Here is a 19206-nt window from a genome sequence, read left to right as displayed (position 1 = left end):
CCCGTCCTTCTGTGTCTGCGACATGCCGGCTTCTTGAGGGCTGCACTGGGAGGGCGATACCCTGGTTCTGCAGAAAAGCTTTTGCTGCTGGGGGTGAGGAGATAGCTTTCGGGAAGACTCCAAAGCTCAATAGTAAAGCACATGTATGAGACCCCCCCCCCCCGGTCCACTGGGAAGCCATCAAAGCTGCAAGAGATCTGCCTGCCTCGGTCTCAGGAGAGCTCCTGTGGGTCTAGAAGGATCGAAGAGCCTCCACGGGGCTCTGCAGTTTTCACGGGAAGCAGGGGTTGGGGGGTCAGCTGACCTTATGTCCTTCTCTCTGACGCAGGGCCAGCTCTTGTCCAGAACTTGCCTTCATCAGTGCAGTCTTTGTGTGAGTCGTGGAACAACATCCACACCAACGAATTCCCCAATATCGGTTCATGGGTGAGTCCAAGTCCCTCTACCCCTTTCTAGCTGTGCTAATGCAGCATCCAGTCAGCAGGGGGCAGTGGGAAACAGCCAGGAGGAGGTGGTCACTGCTATGGTTCCTTCTTTTGGCTGATGGTCAGCGGGCCGGTTTCTCTTCCATGTGAGCCGTTTCTCTGCCCGGTTTTGTCCTTTTGCTTCATTACGATATCCCCGGGGGTGGGTGGGTGGGGGGGGCGCCTAGACAAGATGTGAGGGGTGGGGAGATGCTGAAATTCAGTCCTGGGGTAAAACAATCTTGGCTAGTCTAGAAAAGCTGTCTTCTTCATGTAAAATCCATTAATGATGCTGCTCCTCTTTCACTCCACTCTCTCTCTGCCTCTCCCCAAACCATGTCCTTTTCCCTTGGGGATTCTTTATAGCGCAATGCATTTGCAAATGACACAATCCCAGCAGAGAGCTACATCAGCGCCGTGCAGGCTGCCCACCTTGGCACACTCTGCAGTCAGAGCCTTCCTCTCGCTGCTTCCCTGAAGCGCACCCTCCTCTCCTTGGTCAGACTCACCGGGGACCTTGTCGTGTGAGTGCAAACGTTTTTGTTCAGCATCCTTTTCCTTCTGCCAGGCCTGTGTGCTCAATCATGTGTGCTGATCTTTGCTTGTCCGATGCCTTGGCTTGGAAGCGTTCTGATGGTTCTGTTCTCTCCCCCCTCCAGCTGGTCTGATGAATTAAACCCACCCCAGGCGATCCGCACGCTGCTGCCTCTCCTCTTGGAGACTGGCACGGAGAGCGTGGCGGAGATCAGCAGTAACTCCCTTGAGAGAATCCTGGGCCCGGCAGAGTCTGATGAGTTCCTGTCCCGTGTCTACGAGAAGCTGATCATGGGCTGCTACAACATCCTGGCCAACCACTCCGACCCCAACAGGTGCTCAGCTTTGACCTTTTAATGCCCCAAACGATCTGTGTCTCAGAAATCTCGTGGATCCGTGGCTCCTGTATGACCCTCCCTACATGCCTGCTTGAAGCCTTCCAATGAGGGAGGACCCTGTGATTGCAGGAAACATTTCTGAGGTGTCTGGCCAAAAAAACCCCCCCAAACCCCTTTGATTAAACTCTTGTTTCATTGATAAAATGGCTTTTAGTAAAATCTACCTCACTGTGGGGGGAAGAAAACCCCTGTTGACCTGGGCAGCTCCAGATGTGTCCAGCTGAGGAGTTTCACTCCTCCGGGCCCCAAAGCACACGTGTTTCCTTTAAGCCCAAACCACAACTTTAAGCCCAAACCGCAACTTTATCATTGTCCTCCTCCCTTCCTCCTGCCACCCCCTCAGTGGCCTTGATGAAACCATCTTGGAGGAGTGTCTGCAGCACCTGGAGAAGCAGCTGGAGAGCAGCCAGGCCCGCAAAGCCATGGAAGAGTTTTTCTCGGAGAGGTGAGCCCCCTTGTGTTTCTTTCGGCCTTTCTAGAATGCCGGCCCTTGTTTGGGCACTGCTAAGAACAGAGTGCCAGTAGAGCGGGCTCCGTGGTGAGCACCGTTCGGCTCCCCCCCCCCCAAATGGTCAGCCAGGTATCGTCAGATGTTTGCAAGCAGCAGGTGCTCAAGGGCAGAGGCCTCCCTCATTTATTATTTATTTTTATTATTGTTTTCAATTTTTATTCCACCCTCCCTGCACAAGCAGGCTCAGGGCGGATTACATCCAATAAAACATACATGTAAATTTATACTTTAAAAGAGTTTAAACCAAAACAATCCAACAATCATTACTTGTAGCTCTGCAGTTGTTCTTACGGGGCCTGCTGCCACTCACCATGGGAATGCCGCTTCGCGTATAGACTTGTTCTGCGCAACTGTGTCTAATCCGAAGCCCTTTTGAGGCAGTGACAGTCCCCAGACCTTCTGGCAGCAGATTCCATCGGCTAACCTCACACTGTGTGACGTCCTTCCTTCGTGTGATGTGATGGGCTTCTAAAAGCCCCACTGAAGACTTTTTGTTCACAAATATCCACTATGACACGTGACCCGTACTTTTAAAAATCTGGGCTTTCTTGTGAGGGGTTGAGGACGGCATGCGTGATGTTTGTGTCCAGTTTGGCCTCACAGCAGACCAGCTGAGGGTGAATAGCAGAGCAAGGGTCTGGATCTGGTCCAGTGGCTCTCTCTGCTGCTCAGTCCAGTTCCTGCCTGTCCAGCTGAAGGGGTCCTTCAAGGCCACTCGTCACAGCAGACCCCTTTGGGCGCTCTCCAGGCATCAAGCAACACGCAGAGAAGCCAGGCTGTTCTGCCTCTTCCGCCTGTCCTGTCACCTTCCCCCTTGACCGCCTGGACCAGCGGGAGGGAGCTGCGGAGGTCTTGGAGCCCCCAAACTTGCCAGAGCAGGAATTTGGGGTGCTTGTTCCACTCCGGCCCTCCTCTCCCATTTTTCATTATCAAGGTTTGCGTTGGAACCAGCCTAGTAGCTAGTGTAGGACTTCAAAGCTTCCTCAGGAGGAAATGGCAGAAAAAAGAGCTGTGAAAGCATCGGATCCAAGCAGTGGCATCCAGTGATGGGCCTTCCTGTGAATGGCAGGCTCCTCTCCCCTGCATCCCAGCCTGAAAATCTCCCTGATTTCCAAAGCCACTTGCTTGAGAAACACAAGCCCCAAGTCCCACGGACCCTCTGTGCAATTCTGTGGGCCCCGGACATCTTCTCTCAAACCCTTTTCCCCACCACCACCCTTTCCTTTTTCCCAATAGTGGAGAACTGGTCCAGATCATGATGGCTACAGCCAACGAAAACCTCTCTGCAAAGTTCTGCAACCGAGTGCTGAAATTTTTTACGAAGCTCTTCCAGCTGAGTGAGTGGTCTAGTTTTGCATTTTCTCTAGTAGTGAGGGTTTATTATTATTATTATTATTATGGCTAGCTCAGGAGGTAATCTGGCTTGATCTGCACTCATCTTTCTCTGGCATAGAATCAGGGCAGTCTTAAGAGTTCTTTCTTGCACAGCTGTAAGGAAATGGCTCAGAGAGATGTGTTGGTTTGGGAATAGGGACTGTAGATTATACTACTGAATACTCTCTGTTGTTATAAGCGTGCTCATACTGGATAGTTCCACACTGTTTAATATGTCATACCAATCTGCTTATGTTTTATTTCAGCATTGATTTTCAGCTGTGTATTTTATTCTTTTCAAATTTCTGCTATCCTTACCCTATTGTATTGTTTATTGAATGTACCAGTTGTTGATCCTATTGACTTATACTATATAATCTGCCTTTAGTCTCAGTGAGAAAGGCAGACTATAAATAATGTAAATAAAATAAAAACTCAATGATCTTGGGCCACAGCACTTGTTAATTTAAATAAGGGTCTGGCTACTTAATCTCCTCCTCTGATCTTTCCCTGCCCCTTTAGCCGAGAAGAGCCCCAACCCCAGCCTTTTGCGCCTCTGTGGCTCCCTGGCCCAGCTGGCCTGCGTGGAGCCGGTACGCCTTCAGGCCTGGCTGACGAGAATGACCACTTCACCCCCGAAGGAGTCCGATCAGCTGGACGTGGTTCAGGAGAACCGGCAGCTGCTCCAGCTCCTGACGACATACATTGTTCGAGAGAATAGGTAAGTTTTAGGCTCATCCGCAGCAGCTATTGAGGCAGATGGGAAGCGCGAGAGGCTGAAATTAGTTAAGTGGTATGGAACATATAGGAATCTGTGGAACTGCCTTATACATTTTTTTCTTTTCTTTTTTTTTTATTTATTGTATTGATGTCTTTGGTTACATAGCCATACATAGTCACTTTCATTACATTAACGTAATCCTACATCAATACAACATTTTCCCCTTCCCGTGAGCAACCAATTGGAAAAAAAAACTTTATACTTGCTACCATAAGCACACCCTTTGGATTTTGTCAAATGTATCTTTGTTTGCCCCCCCCTTCCCTTACCCAATTTACATACCCAAGCTATTTCTTCCTTATCTCTAATATATTATCCTCCCATGTCGTTTCCTGTTTTAATATAGACAGAATATCTGATTGAATCATTTGATATAGATACAAGTTCCATCTACTCATAGTCCACTTTGCCGCATCCTTCCAGCCATAAGCTATGACTGCATGTGCAGCAATGATCATTGTTTTAAACAACTCCTGTTTAGACTTATCTGCTTTGTTATTCCCCAGAACTCCCGTAAACAACACCTTCCCTGTCAATTCTATTTTAACTTTACATAAATCCTCCACCTTTTCCAGGACCATTTGCCAAAATTCAGTTACTTTGGGACATTCCCACCAAAGATGAACATAATATCCCTTTATCCTCTTACAATGCCAACAATTTGAATTCATTCCCTTAATCATATAGGATAACTGGGAAGGTGTCCTATACCATTTCAATATTAATTTCATCTCCAATTGTCTAAATTTTTCTATTTTTATTTCCAATATTCCTTTCATTAGTCTGTCTATCTCCTGTACTGTTAAATTCACCTCTCTTTCCCACTTAGTTTGTATTATCCCAGCCATGTAGTCTTTGTCTTTATTCATTAAGTTGTATAACCTCCTTGCAATACCCTTCTTATTACCCTCTTTGATACAATATATATTTTTTCGAGCGGAGTATCCTCCTTGTTTAGTATTCTGCAATGCCTTCTCTGTTTCAAAATATTATATAAAGCCATGATCCTTAACCAATATTGGTCTCCCACTTTCCCTAATACTTCTTGCACTGGAATCAATACCCCCTGAGTGTTGTATAAATCCTTCCCTCTAAAATAACCCTTATACAGAACTGCCTGATGCAAAGTCGGACCATTGATCCATCTAGCTCCATTCTGTCTGCTCTGGCTGGCAGAGGAAGTCTTTCACAGCCCTGCTACACCGAATCCTTTTAACTGGATCTCCAGCAGAAGGCCTGTGCCCTGTACTGGATCAGGGCATTGGTTTATCTAGCCCCATACTGGCAGTGAGTCTCCAAGGTTTCAGCTGGCAGCAGAGCAAGATCTTTCTTAGCATCTCGAGGTGCCAGGGAGTGAGCAGAGGGGCTTCTGATTCCAAAGCAGGTGGGCCCTTCCTGAGAGAGCTCAGATGTGAGGCTTTGGGGCAAGTTACGTTATAATCTCAAGAGTGCCATTACACCTGCTTTAAAACTGTAGACGTGTTTGCCTTCTGTAAATTTACCTTCTGCATTCCATTTTTCACTTGTGCTGCTAAACCAGCCCCCTTCTTCTTTGAAGAATCTGTTAATACAGATAATATATATGGGTTCTCTTTGTTTTAACACTAATGTTTATTCTTTATTGAAATAAGCTCTAAAATTTTTAATAAAGGATTATTTGATAATATAAAGGATTATTAAAATAAAACCTGTGAGTATTGAAGAGGTACATGCGTCAAGTATGAGCTCTCCTGACATCTCTCAAATAAATCTAAGATTAATTTAAAATCAGATTTACTATGAAATCATTGAATTATCAATAAGCACACATACAAATGTATTTTTCTCAGCTAGATCTTCATGAGATTTCTTTCAGCAAACTCCTGATCTGCTATCTTTTATAATAATTAGCATGTGCTATAAATAGAAACCTCTAAAATCGTTCACGCGTGACAACAATATGAAAACATGATTGGTTTCAGATTTAGCTGATTCTTAGGTTTTCAGTCATGTGGCATCTGCCTAGCTGGAAGGTGCAAGATAAAGTGCATCAGTCATTAGGTGGTCATGGGAAAAGTTAAGTGAGCGGATCGTGATTGGTCCACGCTAGCCATGAAAGAACGCCAGGTCTGCTGCTGTTTACTACTTTTAATTGGCTGGCAAAGATGCAAGCAACATCTTTGTGGTTATATAACCTGTAAAAAAAAAACCCTGTTAAAACTCATACCCAGTTCACTAGAAGACACATGTACAACGAGGGGACGATGTGATGTGATTCATATTCTTGTTATGACCTGGTCTTGCTAACCGTGATCTGTCGTCTCTGCCCCCAGCCAAGTCGGTGAAGGCGCCTGCACTGTCCTCCTGAGCACCCTCATCCCGATGGCCACGGAGATGCTGGCGAATGGGGACGGGGCGGGCTTTCCAGAGCTCATGGTTGTCATGGCTACCCTGGCCAGTGCTGGGCAAGGGGCGGGGCATCTCCAGCTTCACAGCGCAGCCGTCGATTGGCTGGGGAGATGGTAAGAGATGCGGTTGAAGGGTGGGTGGACGGGTGTCTCTTGGGGGTTGCTGGCCTTGAGGAGTTGGTTTTTGTGGCCCACGTGCAGCCGTTCAGCCCAAACTGTTCTTTACATCCAGTGGCTGGTCCTGAATTATAATCTTAGGCTGAAAACCTTTCCAGTGCTGCTGTTGGGAAGAACCAGTGGCCTCTTCTGTCCAAAGGCAGCTGTCCTGTTGCAGAGCTTGAGGCCTCTGCTGGGATTTCTGTTTCTCGCTTTTTAAGCCACAATCCAGAAAACAGTTTTTAACTAGATACACGTACCCAAGCGGAGCCTTTTAGACTGGCAGCACCCTTTGCTGTGCCACTAGCAGTTTTGAAACTCCCGTTGTGGGGAGCAGCTGCTTTAAAATAGAAAAGGACAGAAATTGCTGGTCGGGGAGAAGGCTGTGACTGTGACTTGGAGCTTAGTAAGACTTCTCTGTGGGTGGCCGTGAAATCTGAAGCGCCTGTATCCCTGAGGAGGTGGTTTGGCAAAAGCAGCCTGTGAGATTTCTCTTGTCTTTAACTGAAATCCTGGATCAGGCGAGCGCTGGGCTTCTGGTGGCCCAAGCCAAGCTGCGCAAGATATGCTGACCATATTGCCCAGGTGACAGGGGCGCAGGCCCACCTCCAAGCTGAGCCATGGAGTGGTGGTCTGGTTGCTGTGGCAGCACGGGCATGATTTTCCCTCCCACCAGACCCAGTGATTTCATGAGGCTTTGTGGCGTAGAAGGTGGGGTGGCCCAGGAGGATTCCTTGTGTTTCTTCCGGGGGTGTGGCTTCTAAACCGTACGTGTGACGGGGGGTGGATGTTTAAGGCGAGGTAAGCCAGCTTGCTAGATACTCTATAAAGCCCCCTTTCCTGTATCTTTCCAGCAAGAAGTACTTGTCTCAGAAGAACGTTATCGAGAAAATGAACGCTAACGTCATGCATGGCAAGGTAAGACCGGAGGACGGGTCTTTGGGTGCGTCAACTCCTTGCGCTCCATTTGATGGGGTTTGTGGAAAGGAGGGCAGAGCCGGTTAAAGGAAAATGAGACATTGTACCTATGCAGTTTTTTGACATGGGTAGAGAACTTGATAGAGCGATTGCACAAGCGCCCCTTCACCGAGAGTGCTGTTCTCTTCCACAGAAGGTCTTCGACTAGTGAAGAAGCAGATGCATTCATAAACAGCTGTTAATCAAATATAACTTCTGAGATATTTGTTGCTATCCCACTTGAAGTTGAATAGTTGACTTGCTTCTGAGTTTCTTCTTGGAAATCTTACACTGTAAAATGAATGTGGTTACACAACACCTGTGTTAAAACCAATGTTAATTTTGGTTTCTGCAACTATTCTTGTAAACTCTTTTCTCCTCAGATGTAAAGAGAAATGTCTATTCTGTATTCATGTACTTTAAGAAATCTTAATGAACAATTTGTATATAGAAAGTTACGGTTACTGGGCTTGGTTTCTTCAGTAGCTTGAGAACTAAATCCCATATGAAGGGCTGCCGATGAAGCCGGGTCTCCAATGAATTGTCTCCTGCAGCATGCAACCGTTCTGGAGTGTACATGTCACATTGTGTCCTACCTGGCTGACGTCACAAATGCGCTAAGCCAGACCGGCAGCCAGGGCACCCCCCATCTCTCAGTGGACGGTGAGGAGAGGGCCATCGAGGTGGACTCGGATTGGGTGGAAGAGCTGGCCGTGGAAGAAGAGGACTCGCAAGCGGAAGACTCGGTTGGTGGAGTAGAGTGAACAGAGAGCTGGCTGCATAGGGCAGAGAGACATGGACTGTGGCCCGGGAGGGTCTTGAGTTCCGATATGATGTTAGCAACAGAGAGAATAGCGTTTCTACGGAGAAGCAAATAGCAAGACCGGGTGTGTTGGGTGGGAGAGTTCCTTGAAGTGCCATTGCTGGCTGTGGACGGGGCACGTGGTCCTGAGCATTTTGTCTTAAGAAAGATGCTCATTTCAGAGGATTCGCCCTCAATCTGCTCTAGTACAATGGGAGGGCAGTCATTCAGGTGCTGCAAGTTTGCCATTCCTTTGTGCTGCATCAAATGAAGAGAGCGAGTGCTCAAAAATGAGGGTATTTCTTAGAATGAAATCCTCTCTCCAGAGGCTGAAATGGCACTGCAGGGAACTCTTTAGTCATCGGGTAAGTTGTGGCAGAAGACTTTGTGGCCTGGAGACTGCTTCATCAGGGGCATGTAAAAACGTTGCCCTTTTTGTATGAGGTGACTGCTCCAAACTGGGCTGGGCTGCTTCCGAGGGGGCTTGGATGACCGCAGGCTTTGTAGTTAAAAAGATTAAATCCCTGCAATGCAGAACTATCACATTGGGGAGGAAGCTGGTGGTCTTTGCATTGGTTAGAATATTCTGGTTTTTAAACTTCTGTTTTCCTTGGGCAGTTTTGTAGCCCAGAAAGAGGATTTTCCACCTTGTTCACTCTTTGTGAAAACTATATCACAATATCAACCAACTTACAAGCTTTGGAGAACCACAGCTCTCTTAGTCAGATGCATATTATATCATAATATTGATTGTAGTTTCCTGGCTAAACGTCCTCTCTCTCTTTTTTTTTTGGCATGTGGCTAGGATGAAGACTCCCTCTGCAATAAACTTTGCACATTTACAATCACACAGAAAGAATTCATGAACCAACACTGGTGAGTTATGCTTGCGGGATATTGAGCTGGGTGCCCCTCTGTGCCGATTATTATCTCTTAGGCTTGGCGTTCATTGAGCTCCACCATTCCATGGTGTTGCAGGTTGCTGTGCCTACCACAAGTCATCATTGCATAAATATGATTAATGTGTCTTATTTCTAACCATGCAGGTACCACTGCCACACCTGTAAGATGGTTGATGGTGTCGGCGTTTGCACAGTTTGCGCAAAGGTTTGCCACAAAGACCACGAGATCTCTTACGCCAAGTACGGGTCATTCTTCTGCGACTGTGGAGCAAAAGAAGATGGCAGTTGCCTGGTAAGCTGGATGCATGAGGAAGCTTGGAAACGGGAAGGATGCCGAGACACTCGAGGCTGTGTTAGAGACAGATGTTCCAGAAGAGTCCAGTTGTGCTTTAAGAAGGGTGTAGTCATGTTTGAATGGGTCAAAGGAGGGACAGCAAAGGTGGTCCCAGTCTGGGAAGCAAGGAAAGATTGGAAGGGCGGGGGGGGGCGGAGCGTATTTACCCTTGAGCAGAGGGGAATTGTTTATCCTCTCTTGTGCAACAAACGTGTTTCTGCTCTTCCAGAGAGCAAGACTGGATCTGTTTGGTTGAACGTTGGGAGAAGTTCTTAATAATGAGAGTGGGTTGACAGCAGATCCAGTTGCCTAGAGGTGTGGGGGATGGGCTCTCCCGTGCTGGGGATCTTCAAGGAGTGGCTGGGCAGCTCTCTGCTGGGAAGGCTGTCGCTCTTGATCTGCACTGAGCAGAGAGTCAGACTGGATTGCCTCTAAGCCGCCGCCTCCAATCCCCTGCTTCAAGTGTGGGGCATTCTGGCCTGGATTTTGACAGCAGCTGCATAAGAGCCAGTTGCCAGGGAGTGTAGCGTCCGGAAGAGGCCAGGTGGGTTTTCTTTTGGTCCAGGGCCTGGAAGGGGCTGCCGAGTTCTCTGCTCCTTAGAGTCATCAGCTAGTCGTCTCTGGGGGCTTGTCATTGCTTTGCAGTCTATTGTGTCTTCATCCTGCATCAGGGCAGAGGGGGCCAAGCCCAGCTCTAGGGGCACAGTGCGCCAAAGAGTCCACGCTGCCAGTAGGTGACCTGGCTCCTGGGTAGCCTGGCAAATGTGACGATGAGCCAGTTCAAACCTTGCAGCGACATCTTTGGCTTTGCTTTTGGTGCCCAAGGCCTTGGTGAAGAGAACCCCCAGCAGTGGCATGAGCTCCACCATGAAGGAGTCGGCCTTTCAGAGTGAGCCCCGTGTTCCAGAGAGTGTCGTTCGGCACTCCAGCACCTCACCCACGGACAAGTCCAAAGTCTGCGTCAGTGACGGGCGAGGCCCCGACGAAGAGAAGCCCAAGAAGAGCAGCCTGTGCAGGAACGTGGAGGGCTGTCGGGAGCAGCTGCAGTCTCAGGTACGACGCGGTAGGAGGGGAGCCGCCTTCGGTTGGAAGGGTGTGAATCTAAGGGCATCTGAAGAGCCCTGCTGGAGCAAGCCCGTGGTCCACCTCCTCCAGCGTCCCGCCTCCCATAGCGGCCAGCCAGTGACTGTGGAGGGCCAGCAACGGGGCACAGAAGCCGAGGCCCTCCCCGCATGTCGCCTCCTGGCGCTGGCACCCGGAGGTCTTCTGCCTTTGCGTGTGGCGCCTCCCTTTAGTTACCGTGGCTCATGGCCACGGATAGACCTATCCATAAATCTTCCTAATCCCCCTTTAAAGCCTGTTGCCATCACTGCGTCCTCTGGCAGTGCATTCCACGGTTTGAGCATTCATTGAGTACAGAATTTCCTTTGGTCCACCCTGAATCTGCTGCCCCTCAGCTTCATTGGATGACCACGAGTTGGGAGTATTTTGCGTGAGGGAAAGCCAAGTTCCCTCTGTCCCCCCTCTACCCCATGCATAGCTTTATAGTTCTCTGTCATGTTCTCCCCTTAGTTGTCTTTTCCCTAAACCAGAAAATCCCAGACCCTTCAGCCTTTCCTCATAGGGAAGTGCTCTAACCTCGCCATCCTCTTGGTTTCCCTCCTGAATCGGGAGCTTGGCTTGGCTTGGCTTGCCCCCGGTGGGTTAGGCAGCCGTGGAAGTTCTTCCCTCCTCCTCCCGCTCTGCAGGCCAGCTTCTCCTTTGCTCCTCTGGTGCTGGACATGCTGCACTTCCTCATGGAAGCCATCCAGGGCAACTTCCAGCAGGCCTCGGCTATGGGCAGCAGCAGCCGAGCCCAGCAGGCTCTCCACGAGTTGCACACGCTGGACAAGACGGTGGAAATGACGGATCAGCTGATGGTGAGGACTGGGGTTTTTTTCCCCTCCTTCTCAGTTTCTGGGGGGGGGGGGATCAGGGCTAGCTCCAGGGTGGCGTAGATATTTGGGACCCACTGGAGAACTCCCAAAGGTTTGGCCCAAACCTTCCAGCAAGGAATTCATGCAGATCCCTGCTCTGCAGTTGGTGCTCACTGGGTGACCTCGGGCCAGTCATGCACTCTTAGCCTAACCTACCTCACAGGGTTGTTATGAGGATGAAAAGGAGGAGAGGAGAACGAGATAAGCTGCTTTGCATCCCCCTCGGGGAGAAACCCGGGGTAAAAATGAAATAGATAAATCTTGATTTCTTTTCTTAACCAGTTTTGCTAATAAGTGTCTTGTACTTAAAATGAGGGTGGCCGAAGGATGGAATTTGTAGGAGTCTTATGGGTAGAGGACTCCAGCGTGCTCTTTTTGCTTGCTTCCTATCTCACTGGTAAAGGGAACCCCCAAATACATCAGATAACTTCTTCCCCTCCCTCCAAATATCCTGAAGTCCTTGACCGTGATCTAGGACTCCTAAACATACTACCTTCCTCCAAGTAGGATGCAAAGTGTTCTGTTTTTGCTGCCCCCTATGAACCAAGCAGGGGGTGGGAGCTTCTTTCTTTGAGCAGGGCCTGCCAACCAGCTTGCTTGTCTACGCTGTCTCCCAACTGCCCAGGTGCCAACTCTTGGCTCGCAAGAAGGAGCCTTTGAAAATGTCCGCATGAACTACAGTGGAGATCAGGGCCAGACCATCCGGCAGCTGATCAGCGCCCACGTCCTGCGTCGAGTGGCCATGTGCGTCCTTTCCTCACCTCATGGGCGCCGCCAGCACCTGGCCGTCAGCCACGAGAAGGGCAAGGTGAGTCTGGATGGAGGGGGACAGCCTGCCACGTTGCCTGTGATGGTAGCAGAACCCAGGAAATGCCTGCTGGTGTGGTTGCTGTGCAGATTGCAAGGACAGGACGTAGCTAGAGTCCTGGACATCTCAGAATGTTTAAAAAACAAAACAAAAGGCCGAACACACAACTGGGACGTGATGGAGACCGCAAGACTCGTATGTTTGCAGCTGAAAGATCCGTTGCAAGTAGCTAGCTGTCACTTCCAAACTGCAACTGATTCCATAGCTGTAAGGTATAATAAAGGATAGAGTTAGTTCAGGTTTCTTTGGATTAGTCCAGTCAAGCCCTTTCACTTTTAAACTGACAGTTACATGCTGTTGACTAAGTTGTGTGCTTTCCTGTGTTGAAGCTCAGGTTATACACAAATCTGGTTTCCTTTGAGACCTTTGCAGCATTGCTGAGACCTTACTTGAAGTAGTACGTGTAGCCTTTCTGGTTGGGTTTTGCATCTTGCTGACATATTGCAAGTGCGGTGCAGTGTTGGGAACTTCGTTAGGAGGTTGAAACTTCATTTTCTTCTCTCTTCATTTTCGGACACAGATCACAGTGTTGCAACTCTCAGCTTTGCTCAAGCAAGCTGATTCCAGCAAGCGCAAGCTGACCCTTACTCGCCTGGCCTCTGCCCCGGTTCCCTTCACCGTGTTGAGCCTGACAGGGAATCCGTGCAAAGAGGACTACCTGGCTGTCTGTGGGCTGAAGGTGAGAAGGCCCTTTCCTAGGCCTGCTGTTGGAGGCCCTTTTTGAACCGGAGGGGCCAGGGCCAGGGGCCTGGAACCTTCACATGCAAAGGATGCACTTCATAGAGCAAGGGGCCCTCCCTAAATCTCTCTCTCTCTCACGCACTTCCTGGACAGGGCATGTTTGCACATCTATCTGTTGGCTTGTTTACATTTTTAAAATTATTTGCATGTTTTTAATTTTACGTTGGGCTTTCCAACGAGGCAACTGTTACAAGGGAGAAACTGGCTCGATAGTTGCCCTGTGTGTCCATCACAAACACTGTTCAGTTCTCCATAAACGTGTATTCTGTTTCCTCCCCCCACCCCACTCAGAATTTGTAGGGGCGTGCTCTCCCTGCCTCTCCCCCAGCAACCTGGTTGAAGGCTGTACAATATTTAGACATTTCGGAGGGAAGCTTGATTACTTCTGGACTCTTACATAAGATCAAATCTTGGGCTTCTAGAATTTCATGGCTTCTTGACCTTTGTTCTCCAAAACTCTGTGCTTGTGTGTGTGTGTGTGTGTGTGTGTTTGTGTGTGTGTGTCCCCCCCGTCCAGCCAGCACGAACTTCTTAACTCCCTTTGTGCCTCTTGGCAGGACTGCCACGTCCTCACCTTCAGCAGCTCCGGGTCCGTCTCTGACCACTTGGTGCTCCACCCGCAGCTGGCCACAGGCAACTTCATCATTAAGGCCGTGTGGCTGCCGGGATCACAGACTGAGCTTGCAATTGTCACCGCAGACTTTGTGAAGGTGGGTAAAATGCAGAAGCCAGAGGGGGTGTGGGGGGGGGGCGAGGCTCAAAATTGCCCATTCTTCTGTGATGCTCACTGGGGTGCAGCTTCTCCCGCATCGTAGTTGTCCTTGACGATAGAATAGAGGAAGGAGAGGACCATGGAACCCTGACCCCTTGGAGGAAGGAAGGTCAGGGTAAAACTGTGGCAAATAATCGGTGTACTGCTGACACATAGAAGGCATGTTAGGTCATCTCTGCCCTGCGTGAATGGCTGGCTCTGCCTTCTCCCCTGCCAGATTTACGACCTCTCCGTGGATGCCTTGAGCCCCACTTTCTACTTCCTGCTGCCCAGCTCCAAAATCCGGGACATCACCTTTCTGTTCAATGAGGAGGGCAAAAACATCGTGGTCATCATGTCTTCCGCTGGCTACATCTACACGCAGCTCATGGAGGAAGCCAGCAGTGCCCAGCATGGCCCTTTCTATGTTACCAATGTCCTGGAGATCACCCACGAGGACCTGAAGGTAACATCCCTTTACTCACAGACACCCACGCCTTGGCACAGCGGTTCCATGGGGCCCTAGGGGTGGCTTATAGTCCAAGTTGGTTAGGCTGGCAGAAGGTGGGTGGCCCAGCTTCACAGCTCAGAGAGAGTTTTTTTGGGCAAGCCCAACCGGTTCATCAACAGAAATCTTGCCCGTGCTTCAGCAGCCTGAGCTTTGCAGTAAGAGAACTGCTTAGTTCAACTTTGCCACCATTGATTGACTTAACATAGAGATGCTTTTGTATGTCTGTGTGCAGAAGAAGCTTAAAGTAATGGAGAAAATGCTGCCTTACACACCGTATAATCTGATCCAGATGAGTTAGCCGTGTTAGTCTGTAGTTGCAAAATAGTAGAGAGACTAACCAACTTATTTGTAGCATAAGCTTTCGAGAACCACAGCTCTCTTCGTCAGACGCATCTGACAAAGAGAACTGTGGTTCTTGAAAGCTTATGCTGCAATAAAGTTTGTTAGTCTTAAAGGTGCTACTGGACTCTCTAGTATAATCTGAACAGGCAATCCACACCCTTGTCACTGGCTTACAGTAAGGAATTCTGGAACAATGTATTGTCGAAGGCTTTCACGGCCGGAGAACGATGGTTGTTGTGGGTTTTCCGGGCTGTATTGTCGTGGTCTTGGCATTGTGACACTGAGAGATCTCTGTCTTTTGGTGCTACACCTCTGAAGATGCCAGCCACAGCTGCTGGCGAAACGTCAGGAACCACAATGCCAAGACCACAGCAATACAGCCCGGAAAACCCACAACAACCATAATTCTGGAACACATTGAAGATCCTTAAATCTGTTCATGGAAATTGAGGTCTGATTATAAAAAAGTATTAAAAGTATGGATTAAAAAAAACTTGACATTTTCAAAAATGTCACAGTATATTAAAAACATGACTAGAACAGCGTTTCTACGATAACAGCAGCGGCAGGAGGTGTTTCATAAGCGGGTATAGATGGAGCATTGAACAAGTTTGTATTTGTATGACCCTCATACAGAGTCTGAACTCAGTTTCTCTCCAGCACATCACATCAGTTTGCCCTTTTTGTCCTCATAGCTAAATGGCTCCCGTGGTGACCTTTGGAACTCACAAACACTTGACAGGAGGGCTTTGGGAGTTGGCTGGGCTGACATTTTGGTTGGATGGGTTTAGGGACAAAGGAAAAAACTTGCAGTGAATGTTCCTGGGTGCGCTCTGAAGCCGATGCACCTTGCCAGCAAGGGCCCCAGTCCCAGCGTGCGTTCTTTCCTGTGTGCCCCTGCAGGACAGTAACGGGCAGGTGGCCGGAGGGGGCGTGTCCGTGTATTACTCCCATGTCCTGCAGATGCTCTTCTTCAGCTACTGTCAAGGCAAATCCTTTGCAGCCACGGTCAGCCGAGCCACGCTGGAGGTGATGCGTCTCTTCCCCATCAACATCAAGAGGTGAGGGAACTCCCGGCAAACTCCTTTTCCATGTGGCTCGTTCCTTCCATTTGCAGTCAGACCCATTCCTGGTATCCAGGGCTTGAGACTGGCTGCAAATCTCGGTGCTTGTTATTTCTTCTCCTGCTGTTCACTTGGCAGGGAGAGCAAGATGTTAGAAGTGGGTTGTGAGGATCAGGTTTCCACCTAGAATCATGGGGTTGGCTGCTGGAACAAGTTGGCTACGAGCACTGTAGTGCCTTTGGTCTTTTAGATCAGCTTTGACTGTTTTAGCATGAATTTTAATGGTGGTGAATGTATGGAGCTGCCCTGTTTAGAGTGAGGCTGGTAGCCGCTCTCCCAGGGCCTCAGAGAATATTTCCCTGTATCTTAGATCCTTTAACTTGGAGATGCAAGGGCTTGGACATGGGGCCTTCCGAGTGCAAGGCAGGTGTTCTTCCTCAGAAGTGTGGCTACTCTTTTTTTTAAACTTTTTTGGAGGATTTTTTGTTTTTATAACAATAATAAACGTAACATTTCAACACAAGAAACAAATGATCATCTACATACAAAGTCAAAAAGGTGCATATGGTAATTGCATTAATAAATGTCCACTGAGAGACCAAAGGTTTTTGATGGTTATTCTATATATTGATACAAGTTTTCAAATACTAAAAAGATGGGTTGGATATTGCTCGCGGGGTTTTATGTCGTAGCTGGTCATATAATCTAAGACAGGTAGCTATTTCTCCAAGAGGTTTGACTGGAGATTCTCTGCGTCTGCTTGTTTAAGTTGGAAGGTGATCTTCTCCATGAAGAAATAGTTCTAGACTCCTAGATTTTATTATTCCATAATGCGATTGATGGAGGTTCGGGATACTTCCACAAGGTGGCTATAGTAGCCTTAGCCGCAGTTAGTAGAGAAACTATAAGGTTCCTTGGTCCGCTTGGTAGATTGCGTTCTGACCAGAGGTTGGGTAAAATTAGCTCAAGTTTCAAAGGAATGTTAAGTGTGGCTACTCTTGATGATCCGCAAGGGAAGGGAAATAACTCAGTGATTTCTGGAAGTCCCTTCCTGCCTTAGAGTCAAGGGGTACCCAGCTCTGGAGGGGAATGTGAACGGCCTTTCCAATTTCCAAAAGAGGTCGTGTAAAGAGGAGTCCTGCAGCATCCCCTGCCCCTCTTACTTCGGGCTCTCTGAGTATGCTGGTGCCTTACCTTTGGCTGTGAGCAGCATCACAGAGCAGTTAGTCCTGCCGTCGCACTCCACAGGCAGGGCTGTACTGAAATCTTGCATAGTCCATCCATTTCCAGTGGTCCGTCTTGGCAGCCGGAGCAGATGTTTGGCTGCCCAAGAGCACAAATGGAGGGGAGGCGGGGAGCAGCTGGCACAGGTGGGAGTGATTGCTGTTCATGGGAATGGTGACGTGAGAAATGCCTTTGGTTCTGGTGCTGCAGCCGTGCTTTTTTGAAAGTTTGCCTGTTTTGAGGCTTCTCCAAATTTTTAATGCTTTAGCAACAGCCACAAGGAGAACTCAGGTTTTAGCAGCTGCCCCTGTCTGTACTCTACAATGTCTTATGAAGACTTTGGCCCAAAGTTAACACATTGCATTTTGGCTTTGATGAAGAGATCACATCCTTTCTTCTAGATCTGCGCTTTGCCTGGCCCACTCTGCTCGGGGATAGATTGCTGTTACGTCTTCTTCTCTGACTCAGCTCTTCCTGTTCTCCTTCTCTTGCAGCTCCAACGGTGGCAGCAAGACCTCCCCAGCACTCTGCCAGTGGTCGGAGGTGATGAACCACCCGGGCCTTGTGTGCTGCGTCCAACAGACCACTGGAATCCCCCTGGTGATCATGGCCAAGCCGGACACGTTCCTCGTTCAAGAAATTAAAACCTTACCAGCGAAAGCAAAGGTCAGCCTTCGCTGGCTTGTTCTTGTTTCTGAAGATTTGCATTCCATCCCAGAGATGAAAATAAAATCTCTCTGCTCAAGGAAAAGAGGGCCATACCAAAGCTATCGTGTGCAGAATAGGCCTAATGCTGCGCCAGCCTGAAATGAGGCCCTTTCTCAAGGGGAGAGGGAGGCCTGGGTGGGCGTGGACTAGCCCTCTAGGTGAGGCTCCGAGGCCCTGCTTCTGAAATGCAGATTGGATGCGTGGAGCTGCCCTCTGCTGAGCTGGACCACTGGCTCGTCCAGTCTAGCACTTACTCTCTGCTGCAGGTGGCAGCAGCTTTCTCTAAGGCCCCTCCCCAGGCTCATAAAGCCAAAGGGCTACGACTGAAACCACGTGGGCCATTCAGGAGCCAGAAGTGGGTCTGAGGACGACTGCCTGTCCGCTCTCAGGGCATGCAGCTCTAGATCCCAGCGTTGGGGAGGCTCAACATCTCCGTGCCTAAGGCTCTCACATAGCAAAGCCGAGGGAACCACTGCCTTGGAGACCTTGGGAGAAGCTGCTGCAAGCTGGAGAGGGGACAGTACTGGGCTGGATGGGTCAGTGTTGATCTGTGTTGGTGATTTGGAGAGGCTGTAGCTCACTGGCGGATCCCCTGGCATGCGGGCCAGTCCCTGGCGTCCTCTGCATTTAAAAGTGACTCCAGTAGCAGAGCTGGGGATAATCCCCTGCTGGATCTTTGGGGTTCCGTTTCAGTGCACACCCTCCTTGCCTTCTAGATCCAGGACATGGTGGCCATCCGCCACACAGCCTGCAACGAGCAGCAGCGGACAACCATGATCCTCCTGTGCGAGGACGGCAGCCTGCGCATCTACATGGCCAACGTGGAGAACACGTCCTACTGGCTCCAGCCCTCGCTGCAGCCCAGCAGCGTCATCAGCATCATGAAGCCGGTCCGCAAACGCAAGGCAGCGGCTGTCAGTAAGTCAGCGAGGAAGGGGGTCTCTTCCTTCCTGGCACTCCTTCCGCAGCGTGGCCGCCTTCAGCAGGAAGAGTGGCATTTCGGGCAGCCGATCTGCAAAACAGTGCAAGGCGGTTGGGCATTGGCAGCCTTGTGCTTCTTTTCCAACATTGGCAAATTCTGCAAAGCCCCCCGCCCAGCGGGCATGCAGTCAGGTCTCCTGTTAGCTGCAAGCCATGCATCTGTGACCCTTGACCTGATGCTCTTTCTCCCCCTCCCTCCCAGCAACTCGCACCTCCACCCAAGTGAACTTCCCCGTAGACTTCTTCGAGCACAACCAGCAGCTGACGGATGTGGAGTTCGGAGGCAATGACCTCTTGCAGGTTTACAATGCCCAGCAAATCAAGCATCGGCTGAACTCCACGGGCATGTATGTGGCCAGCACCAAGGTGAGTCATGGGCAGAGCGAGAGGCTCGTGGGCACCCCCAAGACCTTCTCCTGCTCCAGGGCACTTGCGTGCTG

General features: G+C 49.5%; 1 protein-coding gene across 3 annotated transcripts in view; it reads left to right on the top strand.

Annotated features, from left to right (window-relative positions):
• UBR4 (ubiquitin protein ligase E3 component n-recognin 4) overlaps positions 1-19206 on the top strand; it is a 112460-nt gene that overhangs the window by 29945 nt on the left and 63309 nt on the right. For all 3 annotated transcript variants that reach the window (XM_055001526.1, XM_055001524.1, XM_055001525.1), the window contains exons 27-47: positions 329-426; positions 831-988; positions 1124-1333; positions 1740-1841; positions 3144-3244; positions 3804-4002; positions 6375-6563; positions 7460-7523; positions 8117-8308; positions 9170-9240; positions 9411-9558; positions 10426-10653; positions 11349-11519; positions 12202-12384; positions 12965-13123; positions 13743-13895; positions 14175-14402; positions 15693-15850; positions 17572-17743; positions 18502-18703; positions 18969-19132. In XM_055001526.1, the coding sequence (XP_054857501.1) occupies positions 329-426; positions 831-988; positions 1124-1333; positions 1740-1841; positions 3144-3244; positions 3804-4002; positions 6375-6563; positions 7460-7523; positions 8117-8308; positions 9170-9240; positions 9411-9558; positions 10426-10653; positions 11349-11519; positions 12202-12384; positions 12965-13123; positions 13743-13895; positions 14175-14402; positions 15693-15850; positions 17572-17743; positions 18502-18703; positions 18969-19132 (3350 nt within the window). The remainder of the gene's footprint in view (positions 1-328; positions 427-830; positions 989-1123; positions 1334-1739; positions 1842-3143; positions 3245-3803; positions 4003-6374; positions 6564-7459; positions 7524-8116; positions 8309-9169; positions 9241-9410; positions 9559-10425; positions 10654-11348; positions 11520-12201; positions 12385-12964; positions 13124-13742; positions 13896-14174; positions 14403-15692; positions 15851-17571; positions 17744-18501; positions 18704-18968; positions 19133-19206) is intronic.

The sequence above is a fragment of the Eublepharis macularius genome, chromosome 17, assembly GCF_028583425.1.
Source record: "Eublepharis macularius isolate TG4126 chromosome 17, MPM_Emac_v1.0, whole genome shotgun sequence".
Taxonomy (NCBI): domain Eukaryota; kingdom Metazoa; phylum Chordata; class Lepidosauria; order Squamata; family Eublepharidae; genus Eublepharis; species Eublepharis macularius.
This window is presented reverse-complemented; position numbering and strand designations above follow the sequence as displayed.